Source organism: Ovis aries, chromosome 24, assembly GCF_016772045.2.
Source record: "Ovis aries strain OAR_USU_Benz2616 breed Rambouillet chromosome 24, ARS-UI_Ramb_v3.0, whole genome shotgun sequence".
NCBI lineage: Eukaryota > Metazoa > Chordata > Mammalia > Artiodactyla > Bovidae > Ovis > Ovis aries.
Genome location: NC_056077.1, coordinates 2,167,787 through 2,188,231, shown reverse-complemented (window position 1 = coordinate 2,188,231; position 20,445 = coordinate 2,167,787). Strand labels below are relative to the sequence as shown.

General features: G+C 64.2%; 1 protein-coding gene across 2 annotated transcripts in view; it reads left to right on the top strand.

The window, feature by feature from the left end:
* Positions 1-1,724: 1,724 nt before the first annotated feature.
* Positions 1,725-20,445, top strand: part of PKD1 (polycystin 1, transient receptor potential channel interacting) — a 38,783-nt gene continuing 20,062 nt past the window's right edge. For both annotated transcript variants that reach the window (XM_060406032.1, XM_042240620.1), the window contains exons 1-11: positions 1,725-2,153; positions 14,898-14,969; positions 15,086-15,157; positions 15,242-15,411; positions 15,612-16,283; positions 16,368-16,551; positions 17,416-17,636; positions 17,883-17,998; positions 18,567-18,693; positions 19,009-19,256; positions 19,650-20,405. In XM_060406032.1, coding sequence (XP_060262015.1) covers positions 1,939-2,153; positions 14,898-14,969; positions 15,086-15,157; positions 15,242-15,411; positions 15,612-16,283; positions 16,368-16,551; positions 17,416-17,636; positions 17,883-17,998; positions 18,567-18,693; positions 19,009-19,256; positions 19,650-20,405 — 2,853 coding nt within the window. In that variant the 5' untranslated portion in view covers positions 1,725-1,938. The remainder of the gene's footprint in view (positions 2,154-14,897; positions 14,970-15,085; positions 15,158-15,241; positions 15,412-15,611; positions 16,284-16,367; positions 16,552-17,415; positions 17,637-17,882; positions 17,999-18,566; positions 18,694-19,008; positions 19,257-19,649; positions 20,406-20,445) is intronic.

Sequence of the window (20,445 nt, the reverse complement as noted above, 5' to 3'; positions counted from 1 at the left end):
GACTGTTCCCTACTTGGGCCTCCTCCCCGCACCTTGCTTCGTATCATCGAGCCCACCGTGGCTCAGCCTCCATGCCAGTGTTTCCAAGTGTGATCACCAAGCACTCCCTCTGTGACTCTATGTCAAAAGGTCCCCAAGGCCCAAGAGGTCTGTTGGCTTCACGATCCCTCCCTGTTAGGATGGAAGCTCCTCCTTGGGTCTAACTTAAGCCCCTCCCCAAAACTGCTCTAAGGTGCTGATTTGGGGACAAAGTGGGTTGTGAGAACTGTCTTGAGAATGGACCCCACTGCTGGAGCAGGACCATCTGCTTCCCCTACCCTCCAGAGCCTCTGCCTGCTCCTGGGTCGTGGGCCTGTGAGGCTGGCAGGCTGTGCCCTGTTCATCTCCAGCTGGGGCCTGAGCCGGGAACCTGTTCTTCCTTGGGTCTTTCCTGGGTGTGACCCTCTGCCAGTCCTAAAACAGGTTTGCTATGCCATGGCCCACTTGAGAAAGGGAGGTACCTGTGCCATTTCACCTCCCAGGGAATAGCAGAGTTTCAGTGTGCCCACACGGTGGTCTTACTGGGACTTCCCCAGAAAGTGGCCTCAGGACCTGGGCCTAGCACCTGTGGATTCAGTTGAGGCTGCCAGCTAGCTTAAGACGGAGCACACGGAGGGAGCTGGGAAATCTCCAGACACAGCCTGACCCCAAGTCTCAGGACAGTGGGACAGGGGCTTAAGTGGGACAGAGGCCTTGCCCCCAGGGCAGTCTGGGGACCCCCTCCCTGTGTCTACTCTGTCCAGGCTCTGGTGGAGGGACTTAATTGACCAGCTTGGGTCAGGCATCCACTCATGACCGAAGGGTCCAGCAATTTTATTTTTTCTTTACTTTAAAAGTTGATTCACATACCATCAAATTCACCCTTTTAAGAGCACAGTTCAGTGATTTTAGTGAATTTGCAAGGCTCTGCAACCATCACCACTAGCTAACTCCAGAACCTCTTATCATCTCCAAAAGGAACCCCATAGTCATTGGCAGCCGCTCCCCGTTTCCTCTCCCTCCAGTCCAGGGAGCCACAACTTCTTGTCTTTATGGATTTGCCTATTTTGAACATTTTTAAATAAATGGAATCGTATAATATGTTGTCCTTTGTGTCTGACTTCTAACATATTTTCAGGATTCATCCACGTTGTTCGGTTTGGATTCATCCCACCACGTGCGTTACTTTCATAATTATGTCCTGAGCACAGAGAGGAACAAAAGCTCCCTTGGCAGAGTCACAGCACCGAAAAGCGATGCGCATTTATTGAGTGCCTACTGTGTGCCAAGCCCTCGGGAAACCGCAGTGGTGGAGGGGGACAGAGGCGCTGGGAGCCGATGAGCGCGCATAGCCGGGCCTCTGAGGTGCAGGCTGCTGTTTTCAGTGCTGCTGTAACTGCTCCCGGGCCCTGAGGGCTGGGAGGCGCACGCAGCGAGGAGACCCGAGAGCCGGGAGCAGCGGCTTGCGCTCCGTGGGGACCAGAGTCGGGGGCCGGGCCTAAGGCCTGGAGCGAGGGGCGGAGCTCAAGACGCCAGGCCCACCTAGCACCGCCCATCGCCCACTACTCCGCGAGGGGCGGAGCCTCCGGAAGCCCCGCCCCGGCACCCTCCCGGAGCCGCTCCCGACTCTGAGGCGCGGGGGCGTGGCCTGAGGGCGCCCCGCCCTGCGCCGCGCCGGGAGGAGGAGGAGCCAGCGGCCGGGCCGCACTGCAGCGCCAGCGCGCGAGCGGGCGGCAGAGGACCCGGCCGGCCCCGAGCGCCGAGAGGCTGTCGCGCAGGCAGACAGGCCGCGGCCGCCGCCGGATACAGTCCCGCTGCAAGCCATGCCGTGCGGCGGCTCCGCCTGAGCCGCGGCCGCCGGGGCCGGGGGCGCTCGGGCCCTCGGGAGCGGGCCGGGGCCATGCTTGCGCTGCCCTGAGGATGCCGCCCGCCGCGCCCGCCCACCTGGTGCTCGCCTTGGGCCTGGGCCTGTGGCTCGGGGCGCTGGCGGGGGTCCCCGGGCGCGGCTGCGGGCCGTGCGCGCCCCCCTGCCTCTGCGGCCCGGCGCCCGGCGCCGCCTGCCTCGTCAACTGCTCAGGCCAGGGGCTGCGGACGCTCGGGCCCGCGCTGCGCATCCCCGCGGACGCCACCGCGCTGTGAGTAACGCGCGCTCGCCGCGCGGGCCCGGTGGTTGCCATGGCGCCCGGCGGCCTGTCGGGGCGCGGGGCGCCTGCACCCTCCGGGGAGAGGCCGGCCGGGCAGGCCGCCGGTCTGGCGGCCTTCTCAGGGCGTGGGCGCGTCCCCGGCCTCCAGAAGGGGAAACGGGGTGCGGGCCAGGCCTCTCCCAGGGCGAGGCTCCAGCGTAGTGAGGGCGGCCCGACTAAATAAGGAAAACCTGGGCCCACGGCCGGCTCTCAGCCCGCCTGGCCTCAGCCAGAGGGAAATAGGAAAATCCCGGATTTTGTGCAGGCGGAGACCGCGCACCCGGAGGGGCCCCGCGAACGCCAGCGGACCGGGGCCCGTGGGCTGGGGCGGGGCGGGGCGGGGCTGTCTCCCGCACGCACTTCAACATTGCTGCTGCTGCTGCTAAGTCACTTCAGTCGTGTCCAACTCTGTGCGACATCATAGACCGAAGCCCACCAGGCTTCCCCGTCCCTGGGATTCTCCAGGCAAGAACACTGGAGTGGGTTGCCATTTCCTTCTCCAATGCATGAAAGTGAAAAGTGAAAGTGAAGTCGCTCAGTCGTGTCCGACCCTCAGCGACCCCGTGGACTGCAGCCCTCCGGGCTCCTCCATCCATGGGATTCTCCAGGCAAGAGTACTGGATTAGAGACTAATAGGATGCGGCTTGGCCTGGGGCGATACCCAGCACCTGGGAGTCCAGGAGGAGGAAGCTGGGCTTGGCTGGGCCGTGGAGAGCTCTTGATGGATGCTTAGAGTTGGCCTGATGCTTGAAGTGGAAGGGGAAGACCAAGGGGCTGGACTTCGTCGAGCACGGGTGTAGGGTACACCCCCATTGTGGCCGCTGTAGGGAGACTGAGGGCAGGATGGGAAGTGGGTTAGGGTCCTCACGGACCTCATTTGCCCTGTTCAGCGCTCTGATGTTATCCTGGGAACAGTGGGTGACTGATTGCCGTGGAGGGGTTTAAAACGCTGAAAAGTCATCCTCAGGTTTGCATTTTGGAGGAAATAATAACACGCAGTCTTTATGGAGAGCTCACCTCCAGCCTCGGCCTGTGCCAAGGTGCGATTGTGAATTGTCATGCCTAACCCTCAGCCTGACCCTCTGAGGTGAGGTGCAGCAGAGGTGCCCATTGTACAGATGAGAACACAGGCCGGAGGTGACAATGATGTGCTTTGTCCAAGCACAAGTGACCAGTAACAGCCGATGCCTGGCAGAGGCAGCATTGGATTGAAAAGGGTGTGGGGAACTGAGATTTTCAGACAGTTGACCCCAGAGCTGGGGACAGTCTCCCAGCCTGTGATACACATCCTCACAGCCCCGTCTGGGTGTTTCCAGACATCTCAGCCAGGACTCCTCAGCTCCCTGGCTGCACGCTGGAATCCCTTGGGCTGGGGAGGGGGGGAGTTCAACATCCCCAGGCTTATTAAACCTTGAATTTGGTTTTGTAACAATCCCTGGGCGACTTCAGTGTGTGGCTGCCTCTTTTTAGGGGGACCCTTGTGGTCTGTGTTCAGGCGAGTTTGGATGTTGAAGGCAGAGCAGGGGCGGGTGCTTCTCCTGGAGGGCTCCTCCTTGGGGCTCTGCTGGGTGTTGTGGGGGAACTGGTTCTCTAGGGGCAGCGGCTGGGAACCTTGGGGCCATGCTGTTGTCTTGCTCCCTGACAGCTGGTGTTTGCTGTCACGGCTGTCTCTGGGGAGATGGGCTTCCTGTCTGTGGCCAGTGCCCACGTAATCGTTTTGGATCCACCCCTGGCCCTTGTTTCTGGATGTTGTGAATGAAGTTGCCTCCATCTCTGTTGGGCCAAGAGCTGCTGGGGGTCAGGCCCCAGCTCCTGCGGGTTATTCCTGCTTCCTCGTCACCTGGCAGCAGGCTGGCCTCCAGGAGCTGTCCAGGAAATAAACGGTACTGGTAGGTTGGCCAGAGGCCTGCAGCAAGGAGCAGGCTCCCGGGCACAGCAGTGGAGCCTGAGCCTTGCATGTGTCCACTTAGCCTCTGGACATCCAGGGAGCTGGCGGCCTGGCCTGAGCCAGCCAGGGAGGAGGGGTTCGGGAAACTGAGGAGACTTCACGTTCCAGTCGACACTCTGAAGCTGCCTCAGAGATTTCTGCAGGGCTCAGTATGAGGAACCCATGGGAAACCGGACCCTTGACTGCAGATGCTAAGGCCTGCCCCCACCCAACCACCTCCCCTCGCCACCATCTGTTCTCTGTGGGCTGCCCCAGACATCATCCTTGTCTGTCCACTCTGCAAACCGTGCCCCTCTCAGAGAGAGGGAGGCAGGTGACCCTTCTCTGAGGGCGTAGAAATGAGGTCCAAGATGCCAGGGAGCCCCCTGTGGGAGGGTGTACACATCCAGGGGCCCCAGGGGCCCTGCCTCCTGGGTGTCACCCCTAGCCTGAGCCTATGGGACTCGGGCCCGGCGTCTCTGTCATCAGCGTCGGGCAGGCACCCCTCCACTTGAGACTCCTGGGCCAGCCTGAGGTGCCGCAGGACAGCTGTGTCCTGACTTGGGAGGGGACAAGGGCTGGGTGGTGGGGCATTCGGGGCTTGCAGGATGGCCCAGGGTTTTGAGACCCCAGCCTCCTTGGGTTAAATGATGCTTGCTGCTGGGAGGTGGCAGCCTGAACAGGATGACGTCACTCAGTAAAAGCTGGTTGTGCTCCTGTTTTTAAAGCTTTTATCCTGGAGAGTTTGAACTTACACAGAAGTGGGCGGAAGAGTGTGATGAACCTCACAGACCCACTGCCCTGTGGCCTAGCCTGCTGCTCCACCCTCACCCCACCCCTTTTGGAAGCAAACTCCAGCCATCCTACTTTTGATCTGGTAGCATTTGGAAATGTGTGGCGACCCCTCGATCACACCCAAAACAGTGCACAGTTCCCTGGTCCCTTTCATGTCCAGTGTGCTCAAATTTGCGGTTGTCTCAGTGTTTTCACTGGAGCCAATTAGGATCCAAACAAGGTCCACGCAGCAGCAGTGCAGCTAGGTGATGTCTTTTAAATCTCTGCGGGTGTGCAGGCTCTCCTTCCGTCTCTTTTCCGTCTCGTGTGACTCACTGAAGAGACCGGCTCCCACGGCACCTGGTGTGGGGTTGTGTCTCTGTGTGTCCCTCTGCCCTTGCCGTCCTTCCCAGACACTGCTGGTCGGGCGCAGAGCTGTGTTGGGTGGGGAGCCACATTTCACGTGCTCGAGCCACAGGACCAGCGGCTGCTGTGTTGGCCGGGTTGGCGCAGAGTTCCAGATGGGGCAGTACTGCTCCAGGTGCTATCTGTCCATCATGTCCAGTGTGGCTGACTTTAGCTGGCCACTTCTCGGATGAGGGCCAGGGGCTCACCACCAAGTGGGCCTTGTAGTGTCTCATGGATGTTGGGTCTAGGACCAGGCTCGGAGCAGGGACTCAGTAGGGATTTGCTTTGCTGACTAGGTAGGATATTGGGGCCTTGGGGTCTGCCATTGGCTGGGGGCACCCAGGGCCTTGCCCTTCCTCACATGTCCCCCTAACTGATAGGGAGTGTGGGGGGCTCTGGGAGATGCAGCCCCCGGGGAGCTGCATGGGTGTCAGGGAAGGTGGGCGTTGGGGAGGGGACCCCCGGGCTCGGCATGAGCCTGGCCTGTGTATGACGCCAGGTACCACGTAGGCAGCCATGCATGTGGCTTCCTACACATGCATGCATGTAACACCAGTGATAGAGAGGAGGCCGTTTTGCAGGGGCCCCTGGAGGGATCTCCAACGCAGGTGACACTAAAGCCAGTGCTCAGCGCTTGTGCAGGTGTCACCCAGCGCCGGGAGAGAGCATCCCACATAGAGTGGACAGCCGAGCAGAGTCTCAGAGGTTCCAGGTGATGGGGGGCGGCAGGTGGGGCCTCTGGAGAGAGGGCAGTGGGGGCAGCATTGAAGGACCCTGGAGAGAAGCGTTGTGATTGGCGTCTTCCAGAAAGACCGCTGGGTGGGGTGCAGAGGCGCCTTGCATGCCGAGCTGGTCTCCCCCTCAGGGTCCCTGAGCCACCCGCACTGGGAGAAGCAGACTGCAAGTGCATGTCCCAGAAGCTGCCTGGCGAGGGCCGGACGGCAGGGCTATGCATGCCGGGGGCCACATACACACCGCTCCTGTCTGTGGCCCCTGGCAGGGCGGCAGGTGAATGGGGAGGCTTCAGCTACAGCTGTGACATGGGGGACCTGAAGGGACGGACAGCAGAGCGCTCCCAGTGCCTGGAGCAGTGAGGACAGCCACCAGCCTGGAGAAGGGCGGGGAACACGCGTCATGTCGTCTGTCTGATGAAGGACTCGTAGCTAGAATACGTAAAAACTCAGTGACTCAAAGCTAAAAAGCGGGCAGAGGGTCTGAACAGACCAATCTGCAAAGAGACACAGCAGTGCCCAATCAGCACGTGAAAAGACACTGTGTCTAGCTTTCAGGGAAATGCAAATCGAAACTCCAGGGAGATACCATTTCACACCCACTGGGCTGGCTGTCCCCAAAAGACAGACAATACTGGGTGTTGATGAGAATCCTCGTCCGCGGCTGGCGGGGATGGGGCACACCTAGAAGACAGTCCAGCAGCTCCTCGGAAAAGTGAACGTAGAGGGCCCCGCCATTCTGCCCCTCGGTGTAGACCCGGGAGAAACGAAACCTACGTCCACACAAAAACTTGAACGCAAATGTCCACAGCAGCTCTGTTCAGAGGATGTAAGAGGTGGAAACAGCCCCAGGGTGTATTGGAGATGGGTATGTGCACAGAGTGTGGCCTGTCTGTAAAATACTGTTCGGCCATGGGAAGAATGCGGTGCTAAGGCTTGCTGCAACATGGGTGAGCCTTGAAAATGTGTTCCGTGACAGAACTCAGATGCAGAAACCCACGTGTTGTGTGATTGTGCTGATGTGAAACGTCCAGAATGGGCAAGGCCATGGAGCCGCAAGTGGACGAGTGTCTGCAGCTAGGGTGGGGCTGGGGCTGAGGGTGGTGGCCAAGCGTGCTGGTTTTCCCCCCGGGGGGTGAAATGGTCTTGGAATTAGGGGTGGTGGTTGCCCAGCCCTGAGGGTATACAGAAAACCACTGAACTGTATGCTCTGGAAGGGTGACCTGTATAGTTGGTGGATTAAAAAACAGATCCCTGAAGAAAGTACCCAGGGGGGCACACCCCCTCCCTGCCTGGCCTCCCTGCCTGGCCGCGGTGAGCAGGCTCTCCGTCCGGCAGTGTGGTGCCGTGGCCTGGGAACCGCACTCGACTCCATTTTACAGACCAGGAAACAGGTTGAGTCGCTTCCTGGGGTCGCCTGGTCTGGGTGTGCTCAGGGCCTCTCCCTGGAGCTGCACTTGGGGGCCTGGGGTTTGGGGGCAGTGAGGGTGTCCCCAAGGGGGGCGGGGTGTGTTCGAAGGGGACCAGGTGGGCTCTGACTCAGCCCCAGCCGCTCACCTAGCCCTGCCCCCCAGCCTCCTCCTCCCAGTTCCCTTGGCTGTCCCTGCTCTGGTCCATCCCAGCGACCCCCCAGGAGGAGCATGGGCAGACCTGGTTCCCACCACAGCCCCTCTGCTCCCTGTGTGGCCGTGCCCAGGTTGCTCAGCCTGAGTTCCGGTTGCCTGCCCTGCACTTGGGCACTGTGAGTGGATGTGACATGTATGGTTGTGGGCCTCAGAGGTGAGGGGGTGTGGTGTCCCCATGGCCCTTGACTGATGGTGGCCGCGTAATCCTAGCTGCTGCCAGAGTGGCCCCCCAGGCCCTTCTGAATGAGCTCAGAGTCCACCACTGGTCCCCCAAGTGCTGGCCGGGAGTTGGGCCCCAGGACCTGTCCTGCTGCAGAGCACACAGGCCTGAGGAGGGGCACCCTTGCTGGCGCAAGTGTGACTGTGCTGCTCAGACCAGACACACGGGTGCACCTTGGGCAGGCAGGCTGCTACGCACTCTTCAGCACCCAATCCTGGAGGCCCCGTGTCCAGAGGCCCCCTGCCTCTGGTCTGGCCTCAGAGGTACCTTTACTACAAAGCCAGGTGGCCGGTGGGGCGCATCATGCCAGGCACGCTTCGCTAGTGGTCCCATCTCAGTTTTACACGTTTGTGTGTCCCGCGCCTTCCCGTGTGCATGTGTAACGTGGTGAAGGGATGAGGCATCTTACGACAGCTGGCCAGTGGCAGTGCCACCTGTGAGTGGGCATGTGGGGACCCTGGCTCCCGAGGGGGACCCCGACTGGGGTTTGGTTTCAAGTGAGGAAGCCATTTTGGACGAGACGTGCATTTTCCTTTCCGGAACATTCTGCTGTGCCAGCGCCACAGTGGGAACCCAGTCAGGCCCAGCCTGCCGAGTGCTGGGGTGAAAACAGCCCGCTCCTGCCGCGCTGTCTAGGGAGGCAGCAGCCCCAGGCCCGGCGCTGGGCTGACCGGCGGGCTGGGTGCCGGCAGTCTCGCTGGAAAATGCGGCTCACGTACGTCCTTTATTCCCGGAACACCTCGTTCCTCGTGGCTTGGCAGCCGCCTGTGCCGAGGGGCCCAGCCATGCCCAGGCCCTGTTGGGGGGCTGCGTTTGGGGGCCTTCTCCCCAACTGAGGCGCCCATGGGCCCAGGCCAGGCAGAGCGTGTCCCCAGTTCTGAACCTCTGGGCCCTGGAGCCCACCCTGGGGTCCTGCAGGGCTGCCCTGGAAAGGGCTGTGCCCTGTGGTGGAGGCCAGCCTTGCCCATGCCCTGGGCGAGGCTCGCAGACCCTGTGCCCGCAGGCCGAGCCCTGGAGCTCCCTGGGCGACAGGACTGCCCCCCACCAAGCGGGGGCGACCCTGAGGACCGAAGCGTGGCCCTCAGTCCCCAGCTAGGGGGCTCCTCTTCCTCGGCCCCTCGCCCCGTCCTGGCCTGGTTAGTGCCCTGATGGAGGCCGCCTCTGCTGGGCTGCCCTGGGAAGGCCCCTCCTCAGGGCTCCCTTCCCCACCTCGGCCTACGGGTCCAGGGGCTTCCCGGGCAGGGCAGGGCAGCCCCGCCCCGGACGCCTGTGCCTCGTCCTGCTGACAGCTGAGCCGCGGGCTGGCCACGCCCTACAGGGAGCCTCTCCACGCGCCCTGGAGACGAGGCCCCTCCTTGTCTGACGCCCGAGACGGGCGCCTCTCCCCTGTTAGAGGCCCGGACCCCCCTCTCACTGGTCCCCGGGCCTCGTCAGGAGCCAGATGGGGGTGGGTGGCTCCAGCCAGGCCTCCTGGGCCCCTTGCCTGCCTCTCACCCTCTCTGCGTGTTTTTCTTCAGATCAGCTCTCTCCCCAAAACTTGAATTCATTAATTTAAACATCATTTCCGGCCCTGGAAGCCAGCCTCGCTCACCATAAATAGAAGTGCATGAAGACAGAGCTAGGTTACCAGACTCAGACTGACCCACCCCATCCTGCTGCCAAAGGGAGCCGTTACTGCCGTGTCGAGTGGGGGCACTGGGTCTGGACCGGCCTGCAGGGTCCCAGGGGCCTGGGGCCGGCCTGCGGCCTCTTGCCCCTTCCACCTGGGCCTGGCCCCTGAGGGGCCGTGGTGGGGGTCCCTGTTTCCCTGGAGCCCTGGGGCTGCCGCAGAGAGGATGGGGCAGCGGGGGCAGGGCCGTCCCATCCCGTCCCGCCAGGGGGGAGGCGGCTGCTGGCCCGCCGCGCGGTTACGTAGCGTGCAGGCGGCCCCTCCAGAGCCCTGTTTCCAGCGTGGCGGCCAGCGCTGCAGGGTGGAGTGTGGGCTGGGGCCTGGCGCCCGCCTCCACTGCTGACCACACGCGTCTGGAATGTGCAGATGTTTCCTTGGGGGCTCTGGCTGGCCCCCAGACCCCGCCGGGCATCTGGACTGGGGAGTGGGCACCCGCCCCCCACCCCCCGCCTGGGCACAGGGGGAAACTGAGGCTGCCGGGAGCGGTAGGGCTGGTTTCTCCACGTCCCCAGCTCCAGGAGGCAACGCCCTGGGAGCCACCCGGGCTCAAGAAGGACCCTGTCCTTGGGCTCCGCATCGGGCACCTCTTCCCTCAGTGTTGCCCCGTGGCCCACCCCATCTCTCCTCTGGGCCCTGAGGCATCCCTTCCCCTCTGCAAGGCCTGGGGCTGGAGGCATGGGCTGGGCCCTGTGGGGGGAGACTGAGCCGCCAGCGTCCACAGGGTGGGGGGTCAGTGCCTTACCCCGATCCCCCAGCTGGTGGGAGCAGGGATCCCTGCCCCAGCTGCTGCTACAGCAGGAGAGATCAGGCTGGGAAGGACACATTCCCCCAGGAAGGCTGGGTGTCCGACTCGGGAGACGGGGAGTTGGGCCTGCCCCAAGGCAGGGTGCGGGGCAGACGGGACTCTCCAGTGACTACTAGGCGCTGGGGGGAGGAGGGGAAGGCCGGGGCCTAGGGGTTGAACAGGGGTCCTCCTCCCCAACACCCCTGCCTGTCCTCAGTCAGGAGAGGGAACAGCGTGGTGGTTAAGAAGCCTCCTTCCAGTGCAGGGGACGCAGGTTTGATCCCCAGTCAGGGAGCTGAGATCCCACATCCTCTGGGGCAGCTGAGCCCGCACACCACCACAAAGAGTCTGATGCAGCCAAATAAATACACAAGTAAATAAAGAGAGGGAACAGCAGGGGAGGGGCTGTGTGTGAGGACACCCTCGTCTCAGTCCAGGGCTGTGGGCAGTTGGGGGCCAGCCTCATGGCCTGGTCCCTGGTGCCCAGGGAGCTGACTTGGCTCGTGCTGGTGCAGGTGTGTGGGCCACAGGTCACCCTTTCCCCTCCTGCCGTGGGGTCCCTGGAAGTGGCTGGTCTGGGCCTGGGAGGTCCGGATGACCCAGAGGGTTGACACCATGTGGCCTAGCCCCTCTCAGATGTGAGCTCTCCTCCCCATGGGGACGGCTGCCCAGCGTGGCGCTTGGCCAGCCGCCCTGCTGGGCTCCTGTGGGTGGCTCCCTGGGCTGGCTGTGTTCCTCATCCCAGATTTGGTAAGACAGGGAACCCGAGTGGGGGCAGGGCGCAGAGGAAACCCAAGGGGCTGGAGCAGGGTGGGGCTGGCCCTCGGCAGCCGTGGCGTTCTCCGAGAACGGTGACGACAAAAGCAGATGGGGATGTGGAGAGGTGGCCGTTCAGGGCTGGGAGGCCTCAGCAGAGTCCGCCTCCAGGGTCCCCCCTGCCCAGCACCCCCAGCTCACCCCGTTGCCCTTCCGCGCGCCCCCAGGCAGCTCTGGCCGTGGTGGTGTGCCCGGCTTTGTGCTGGCCCTGCTTTCCGGCTGCAGGGTCTTTTTCTGCACCTGGGCCCTGGGCAGGCCCAGGGGAGTCCCGGGCGAGGGACTCCCTGGGGCGGGGAGCATGTGGCTGCGCCCCTCAGGTGGGAGAAGCCTCCTGGGGGCAGCTGGGCAGGACTGGGTGGAGGACTGAGCTGGGCCGTGGGTCAGTGGGGCCAGGGCGGTGTCCTGGGGGTGGTGATGGCCGAGTGGCCGGGATGCCAGGGTCGCCCTGCCCCCCTCCTGCCCTGGTTTTCTGGCACCACAGCGATCGGGAGCCAACCACAGATGGCTCCCAGGAGCTGCCACTAATGATGGATTTTCCAGAAAACGGGATGTGGAAAAACACTGCAGGGCTTGTCCTCCTTTCCCTTCCGCTTGAGGCCCTGGTTGGGACGCTGGCCCTCGTGCCCCTGGTGGGGGCCTCAGGCCTGCACTCCCCCTTGAGCCCCACTGTCCCCAAGGCCCACCTCTGGGTTCTCCGACAGCCCGGGGCTGAGGCTTCTCCAGCCCCACCCCAGAGGCTTGGGCTCCACAGCTGTCTAACTGAAGTTTCTCTTAGCCTGCCCTCCCCCACTCGGGGATGCCGAACTTGACTTCAGGTGGAGTCTGGCCGCGTCCGCTGGTCTCCCGGCCTGTCCCTTCCCACCCTGGGGACGGCCTGGGAGCCCCAGCAGCCTAGTGTGGGCTTGTGTGCGGTGGTGTGGGAGGCACCGTGTCTCCCTATTTTTTTAAGTAGATGTGACTGTCCCCAGCTGTTTATAGTGGACACTGCTTCCGTCAGCAGCGTCAGTGGTGCGGGGGAGCCTTCCCCAGGCCATCCGGTGAGAGCCTGGCGTGCTCCGGCAATCCTCTGGGTGTTAGGACTCCTCCCGGTAGCTTTGTGGGACAGATCAACAGGATAAACTCAGAATCTGCCTGTGGAATCTTCACCAGCCATTAAGAGTCTAGGGTTCAGTGACCATGCAGTGGCATCCAGCTCGCTCCTCAGCAGCAGGCTGGAGGCTTGGCGTGAACTTCAGCAGCTTAAAGTGATGATGGGCAGGCCAGGGGCTCCTTCAGGCCTGCGCGGCTGCAGCCGGGCCGCATGTGCGTTGCAGCGTCTCACCCAGCGAATCTCCGCCACCAGCTCCCACCGCGTCTCCAGGCGGGCGTGCGGTTGTGCGCCGTTCCTGGGTGGCCTGTGCTGTGCCATTGGAGCTTGTCGCCAGGAAAGAACCTTTGCCAAGTCCAGCGTCCCCCTGCCCTGTGCGATCAGGTCACTGGCAGAGCCGCGGTAGGGCTGCTGAGCCTCCGGGTTGACGCCTCCACCCTGTTCGATCCCAGCAGGAGCTCTAGCCCCAAGCCTGGGGACCCCCGTCCAGGTTCAGGGGTCCCACTGCCCGGAGGACCCAGCCCCGGGTTATGCAGCCCTCTTGACAGTGCCTGAGGCTCTCTGCTCACAGCCCCTCTTGACGCCCCCAATTCAGTGGAGGCTTCGGTCCACCTGCTGCTGTGTCCCCCTCCCTGGGGCCTGCGCCCCCCCATCCCAGGCAGGCTGCAGCCAGCGTCGGTGGAGCACATCATGTCCACGTACTGTCCGCTCAGCGCCCAGTCTCCTGATGGCTGCCCACGATGCCAAGGGCGAAAACTGGCTCCCAGGGGTTAGCAGAGTGCGTCCAGTCCGCCTTCCCTCACCCCCTTGGTGGGGCCTGAGGGGGATGGGAACTCCCTTCTTTGGCCCGAGCTCCCTTTGTTAGTCACCTGCAGGCCCGCTGGTGACATGAAGGTCAGAAGCCCCCCAGGCCATGTTGGGAGCCAGGGTCATGTGGGTGTCCCAGCTGAGACCCGACCCCAGCCCTTGGTGCATAGCCAGTTTCTGGGCAGAAGTGGCCACAAGGCCCTGCGTGGACAGCCAGGCTCCAGGAGGAGCAGCGGTCAGGACCGGGGTGGGGGTCGCTTCCTGAGCCTCGTTCCTGGAGGTCGTGAGCAGGGGTGAGGGGTGGCCCTAGGTACCCCAGCACCGCCTGAGGCATGCGCTTGGGGTGCGGGCTGCCCTTGGCCTCGACTCCCAGGAGGGCCTGGTCTCAACGCCAGCCAGTTCTTACTAAGCTCTGTTGTGCGTGGTCTGGGTGAGGCGATGGAGCTGCACTCGGGACACCCCCCAGCTGCTGAGGGAGCTGGGACAGCAGGGCTGGGGGGGCACCTGGAGTGGGGGTCTGGACTGGGCTGTGGCCGGGGGCACTGGGCTGGCTGGAGACAGACAGGCCTGGCGGAGGCACTGGCGGGCCCGTGGCCTGTGGTCATCACTGGGAGGGCTGGGCTGGCGAGCGGCATTCTGGGACATCAGAGGGCCAGCGTGACACCTGGACGCACAGAGGCTCAGAGGGCGGGAGGCCCAGGCCATGCCAGTGTGGAGACTGGCATCCCCATCCTAGGAGCTGGACCCATGGGGCGACCGGCTTCCGTCTCCAGACCAGGAGGGGAGGTGGCGCCGGTGGTTGGAGAGTGTCCCCGGAGGGACTCGCGAGGGGCTGGGGTCGCTTCGCCACTGTGTCACCACGTCGCCAGCGCTGCGGGTGATGGCAGGTCAGGGGGCTGCTGTGCTGTTTTCTTGGTGTTTCTCCAGGTGTTACGAGAATGGCCGTTTTCTTGTACATCTGTGACATTTGTATTTCTTGTCCTATTCTCATTTCTGGCCTTTTTAAAATTTTCTTTCCTGGAGTAGCTTGCTTTCTTCACGGTTTGTTAACAGCATATATGGAAAGAGTATTATGAGCCGTTATGGCATCACCGACTCCATGGGCATGGGTGTGAGAAAGCTCCAGGAGATGCTGGTGGACAGGGAGGCCTGGCGAGCCGCAGTCCACGGGGTCGCAGTCAGACACGACCGACTGACTGAACGACAATCCGTGGTCTTCACTGCTAGTGCTTTTCCCGGCTGGTAGTTTGTTTTCCAATATATTGTGTGGATGTTGCGTGCTTTTACGCAGTGGTATCTTCTGGCTTTTGAGATTTTCCTTCTGCTCATAGTTTCTGCTTTGAGAACCTGATTCCTCTCCTGTGCTTGCGCTGGGGTTGGTTCTTTGACACGGTTCTGTTGACCTTGAGTGCCTGGGTTTATGGGAGTCCAGCTCTACGCAGTGCCCTGACCCTGGAGGGTTAACACAGGCTGTTACTGTTGCTGTGCTGCGGGGTCCTCCACCAGGGTCCCTCTTCCTTGGTCTGGTCTGTGCCCACATTGCGTCTCAGGACACCCCCCCACCTCCCCAGCAGCATCTGGATGCCCGGCCCTGGAGACCCCTGGGCTGCCTTGTGTGTTCTGACCCCGTGTGGAAGGGTGAAGCCTGCCCCCCACAGTGCACCCAACCCTGCTGGGCAGGAGGGGCAGTGGAGGGCGTGGACACAGTGCTAAGGCCAGCTCCTCCTGCCTCGGGTTTCCAAGATGGGCAGCAGCACTGACCTGTGCAAATGGAGCTCTGGGTGGGTGGCCGTGGGCAGAGGGCGTCTGGGCCGCCCTGTGCTGACCTTTGTCTGTCGCACTCTGCAGGGATATCTCCCACAACCTGCTTCGGGCGCTGGACATCGGGCTGCTGGTGAACCTCTCGGCGTTGACGGAGCTGTGAGTGTCCACCAGGGGTGGCTGCGGGCTTCCATGCTGCAGGCGGGCGGCAGCTTGTCCCCGTGGTGGTTCAGGGGGCTCATGTCAAACCACATTGAACCCCTCCTTTCTTACAGGGACATAAGCAACAACAAGATTTCTACGTTAGAAGAAGGAATATTTGATAATTTATTTAATTTAAGTGAAATGTAAGTGTTGATGGTTTTGGTGGCTCTGGGTGGCTGGGCCAGGGGGCCCCGCACTGCCTGCTGAGCCTGCCCCGTACCCTACAGAAATCTGGGCGGGAACCCGCTCGAGTGTGACTGCGGTCTGGCCTGGCTGCCGCGCTGGGCGGAGGGGCAGCGGGTCCACGTGGTACGGCCCGAGGCGGCCACGTGCGCCGGGCCTGGCCCCCTGGCTGGCCAGCCGCTGCTTGGCGGAGCGCTGCTGGACGGAGCCTGTGGTGAGTGTGCCAGGCGGCACGGCTGAGTGGCCAGGCGGGACCCCTGCAGGTCCTCTCGGGTGGGGGAAGTTACTGACTGGGGAGGGGTCGGGAGGGCCCTCCAGCCCAGGGGACGGTGTGCGCGGGCTTGGAGGTGAGGCAGTCTGGGATGGGGTGGGGTGAGGGGCGCACCCTTGCAACTGGCCTGCCCACCCTTGCAGGTGAGGAGTATGTTGCCTGTGTCCCTGACGACAGCTCGGGCGCCGTGGCACTGGTGGCCTTTTCGGCTGCCCCCGAGGGCCCGCTGGCCCCTGAGGCCTGTGGCGCCCTCTGCTTCGCAGCTGGCCAGGCCCTCGCGGCCCTCTCGGAGCAGGGCCGGTGCCTATGCGGGTCGGCCCAGCCCCACAACTCCTCTTCCGCCTGCCTGCCCTCCTGCTCTGGCCCCTCCCTGCCCCCTGCCCCCGCCTGCCGGGGGCCCAGCCTCCTCCAGCACGTCTTCCCTGCCTCCCCGGGGGCCGCCCTGCTGGGGCCCCAAGGACCCCTGGCCTCTGGCCAGCCCGCAGCCTTCCACGTCACCGCCTCGCTGCCGGTCAGCTCCACGCACTGGGACTTTGGCGATGGCTCCCCAGAGGTGGATGTCGCGGGCCCCGATGCCACTCACCGCTATGTGCTGCCCGGCCGCTACCCCGTGACGGCTGTGCTGGCCCTAGGGGCGGGCTCTGCCCGGCTGGGGGCAGAGGTGCGGGTGGAGGCGGCCCCGGCTGACCTGGAGCTCGTCTGTGTGGCCTCGGTGCACAGCGATGAGACCCTGCAGCTCGGTGTCCGAAACCGCGGCGGCTCGGGCCTGGAGGCCGCCTACAGCATCGTGGCCCTGGGCGAGGAGCCAGCCCAAGGTGGGGCCTGCCCCGGCCACGTCGGGTGGGCGGACTGCCTGGGCTGGGCACACGCCGACGCCTGTCTCTGCCCTCTACCCCCAGTGGTGCACCCGCTCTGCCCCTCGGACACGGAGATCTTCCCCGGCAACGGGCACTGCTACAGCCTGCGGGCAGAGAAGGCGTCCTGGGCGCAGGCGCAGGAGCAGTGCCGGGCTTGGGCCGGGGCCGCCCTGGCCATGGTGGACAGCCCTGCCGTGCAGCACTTCCTGGTCTCCCGCGTCACCAGGTGCCTGGGCATGGGGCATCTGCAGGGGCTGCGTCTGGCCGGCCGGTGGGCTCCAGGCAGCAGCCGCTCCTGTCGGCTCTCCTGATGCAGCCGAGGCCGCAGGGGTGCCTGCTGTGGTAGTTGCCCGCCCCCGGTCCTCCCTGTCTGCCCGAGCTGGGCCCCTCCTGCAGAGGGCGGGGCAGGTCTGGTGTGGTCAGTGCCTCCCGCACCCTAGGAGCCTCTTGGGCGCTCTGACCGTCCAGGCCTGTGGGGGACTCTGCTCTGCAGCGGTCACCAGGGGTGGCCCTCAGAGCCTGCCATGGCCAGGGGTGGGATGGGGTGGAGGCTGGCCCCCTGCTCCCCTGGGTCCCTGTGGGAAGGGGCTGATGGGCTGTGGGTCCTGCTGAACATCCTGTGTCCCGAGGGGAGATCGAGGCTCAGAGCGGTCATAGCCCTTGCCCTGGGTCCTGGGGTCCCCGGGCAGTAACGCAGCCCCAGCACCTGGCTCTGACCCCACCACCCGCCCCCACGCCCTGCCTCCAGGAGGGTCTCTGCCTGCAGAGCTGTGGGGCTGGCCCATTTGGGGGCCAGTGTGTGGGGGTCTCGGTACCTCCCCTGGAGGCCTGCTCCTTCCCTGGACGCACGTGGGTCCTGTGGCCGGGCCAGAGTGAGGTGGAGCTCCCTGTGGGTCTCAGCTGGACCCCAGCCCCGTGGGATGGGGCTGGGCGGGTGCTGGCCTGGGCCTTGCTTGCCAGGTCCGGTCTCTGAGCCTCAGTGTCCCTGTCTGGAAGTGGGGGTAGAGGCGGAGCCCCTGACGGGCTGCTGCAAGGCGAGTGCCCATCCCTGGGGAGCCCCTGAGCGCTGGCCCTTCGCTGTCTGCTGCAGGAGCCTGGACGTGTGGATTGGCTTCTCGGCTGTGGAGGGGGTGGCAGCGGGCCCTGCGCCCCAGGGCGGTGCCTTCAGCCTGGAGAGCTGCCAGAACTGGCTGCCCGGGGAGCCGCATCCTGCCACAGCCGAGCGCTGCGTGCGCCTGGGGCCCGCTGGGCAGTGCAACACGGACCTGTGCTCAGCGCCGCACAGCTACGTCTGTGAGCTGCGGCCCGGAGGTGCGCGGGGCCCAGGGTGGGAGGGTGGGAGCACCTGCTGCCCTGGCCAGGAACCCGGGAGTCCTCCTCACCTGGCCAGCACAGCTGCTCCTAGCGCCGGTTCAGTGCTCGTCACGTCTGCTGGGCTTCCCCTGTCTGGACTGGGCCCGCAGCCGGTGCGGCTCAGTCCCAGGTCCCTCAACCCCTGGGCCCTCAACACTCTCCTCCCGCCTGGGCCCAGCATCTCATTGCATGCTTGCACCCCAGGCCCCGTGTGGGATGCAGAGAACTTCCTCGTGGGAGCGCCCAGTGGGGACCTGCAGGGGCCTTTGAGCCCCCTGGAACAGCAGGAGGCGCTCCTGGCTCCCCAGGAGCCCGTCGAGGTAGGCGGGCCCTTTAGGCTTCTTGCTTCTAAAAAGCAGGAAGACTGGGACTGCCCTGGGGGTCCAGTGGCTGGTACTGCACACTCCCAGCACAAGGGACCAGGTTTGATCCCTGGCGGGGGAACTAGATCCCGCAGGCTGCACGGAGGATTGATCCCACATGCGCAGCGGAGACCCAGTGTGGCCAAATAAGTTAGTTTGAAAAGCAAGACAGTCCCTCCACAAAAACCCCAAGAAGCCTTTTTCTGGGCCTTATTAACATCCTGTGACCAGTGGGGAAATTTAGAAAACCCACCGCAGGGCAGAGGAGAGGAGCACCCTGGCTGGCACCTGAGAGAGCCCCTCCTCTCTCCATCTGGGTGTATTTTTTTACAAATAAAGGTGGGATTCCTATTGCTCAGAGATGGTTTTGGCCTGATGTTTTTCTCCTGAGCAACGTGGTCTCCCGCTGTGTGAGATGAGGCCCCTGGGGGGCTCCTCCCCTCTGACTGGCAGATGTTAGGGTGTCGGGGTGGGGTCAGGCTGAGGGTCGGGGCCTGCAGAGCTGAGTGGTCCCCTGCCCTGCCAGGTGATGGCGTTTCCTGGCCTGAGCCCGAGCCGTGAAGGCTTCCTCACCACTGCCGAGTTTGGGACGCAGGAACTGGGCCGGCCCGCCCAACTGCGGCTGCAGGTGTACCGGGCGGGACGCGGAGCAGGTGGGACCCCGTTCTGGCAGCGGGACTCAGGGGGCATGAGTGGCCTCTCTGGTCTGTCACGTCTTGTCGGTTTGTTGCCCACTGGGCTGGTATCCAGCCTCAGGGTAGACACAGTGGGGCCAGGAGACACCAGTTCATGCTGGGCATGCCAAGGATGGTGGCTCTGGAGGGGAGCTTGCTGGGGCCAGGGTTGGAGGGGGAGAGGAGAGGCGCTGGGGGCTGGGGACACTGGCCGGCGGGACCCCGTCTCCTAGCGAGGTGTCCCTGTGGTCTGTAAGCACGCTGGGGCCCCTGACACCCCTCCTTTCCTTGTAGGGTCCCCAGAAAACAGCAGCGAGCCCCAGGGTAGGTCCCTCGAAAACAAGACTGAGCTGGCCCCTGTGTGCACACCAGAAGGGCCCCTGTGCCCCCGAGCCAACATCTGCCTGCCTCTGGACACCCCCTGCCACCCTGGGGCCTGCGCCAATGGATCCATGCCAGGGCTGGGCCTCCCTGGGGTCTCCTACACACTGTGGAAAGAGTTCCTCTTCTCCGTGCCTGCTGGCCCCCCTGCCCAGTACTTGGTGCGTGCCTCTGGCTCCTGATTCCTGCCTCCCTCCACCCCCGAGGCCCTGGCTTCCCATCACACAGATCAAATACAGACCCTTCGGCCAAGCCATCCAGTCCCCTGCCTCGGTAGTGCCCTCCTCCCCTGCCTCCACCCCAAGGCCTTTGCACTTGCTCTCTGGGCATGGCTAGCCAGCGTCTGGCAGAGGCCCTGCCCCTGTCCAGGCAGCCCACCTGTCCTGTGTCCTCTCTGCCCTGTGTCCCATCTGTCCCTGCCCCGAACACCTCGGAGGCCCCTGGGAAGCTGGGTGCCCCGAGTGACTAAGGAACGTGGAGGCCCCCGTGGGGAGTGACTTGGTGCCCCCTCCCATGTTGAGGACGCGACCCGGCCCTGCCGCCCTCTCCCACAGGTCCCCTTCCACGGTCAGGACGTCACCCTGCTCCCCGGCGACCTCATCAGCTTGCAGCACGACGCGGGGCCGGGTGCCCTCCTGCGCTGCCCCCCAGCACTCAGCTTCCCGGGCTCTGAGGCTCCGTACTTCTCTGCCAATGCCTCAGCCTGGCTTGCCCGCCTGCCTGCCCAGCTGGAGGCGGCCCCAGCTGGCCCTGCCTGCGCCCTGCGGTTGCTGGCTGCCACGGAGCGGCTCACCCCTCTGCTGGGCCTGGGCCCCAACCCGGGGCTGCGGCGGCCGGGGCGCTATGAGGTCAGGGCCACGGTGGGCAATGGTGTATCCAGGCACAACCTGACCTGCAGCTTCGACGTCCTCTCCCCAGTGGCCGGGCTTCGGGCCATCTACCCGGCCCCGCAGGATGGCCGCCTCTACGTGCCCACCAGTGGCTCTGCCCTGGTGCTGCAGGTGGACTCGGGCGCCAACGCCACCGCTGAGGCCCGCTGGCCTGGGGGCAATGCCAGCGCACCCTTCGAGGCTGCCTGCCCGGCCGCTGTGGCCGCCCTGGCACCTGTCTGCGCCCAGGAGACCAACGGCAGCCTGTTTTCCATGCTGATGCTGTCCGGGCTCCGTGAGGGCGAGCACGAGGTGGAGGTGGTGGTGGAGAACGGTGCCGGCCGGGCCAACCTCAGCCTGCTGGTGACGGCGGAGGAGCCCATCCGTGGGCTCCGTGCCACGCCCAGCCCCGAGGCCCGCGTGCTGCAGGGCGTCCTGGTGGTGAGTTGGGTCCCTGCCCCCCTGAGATGCGGCTCCCCGT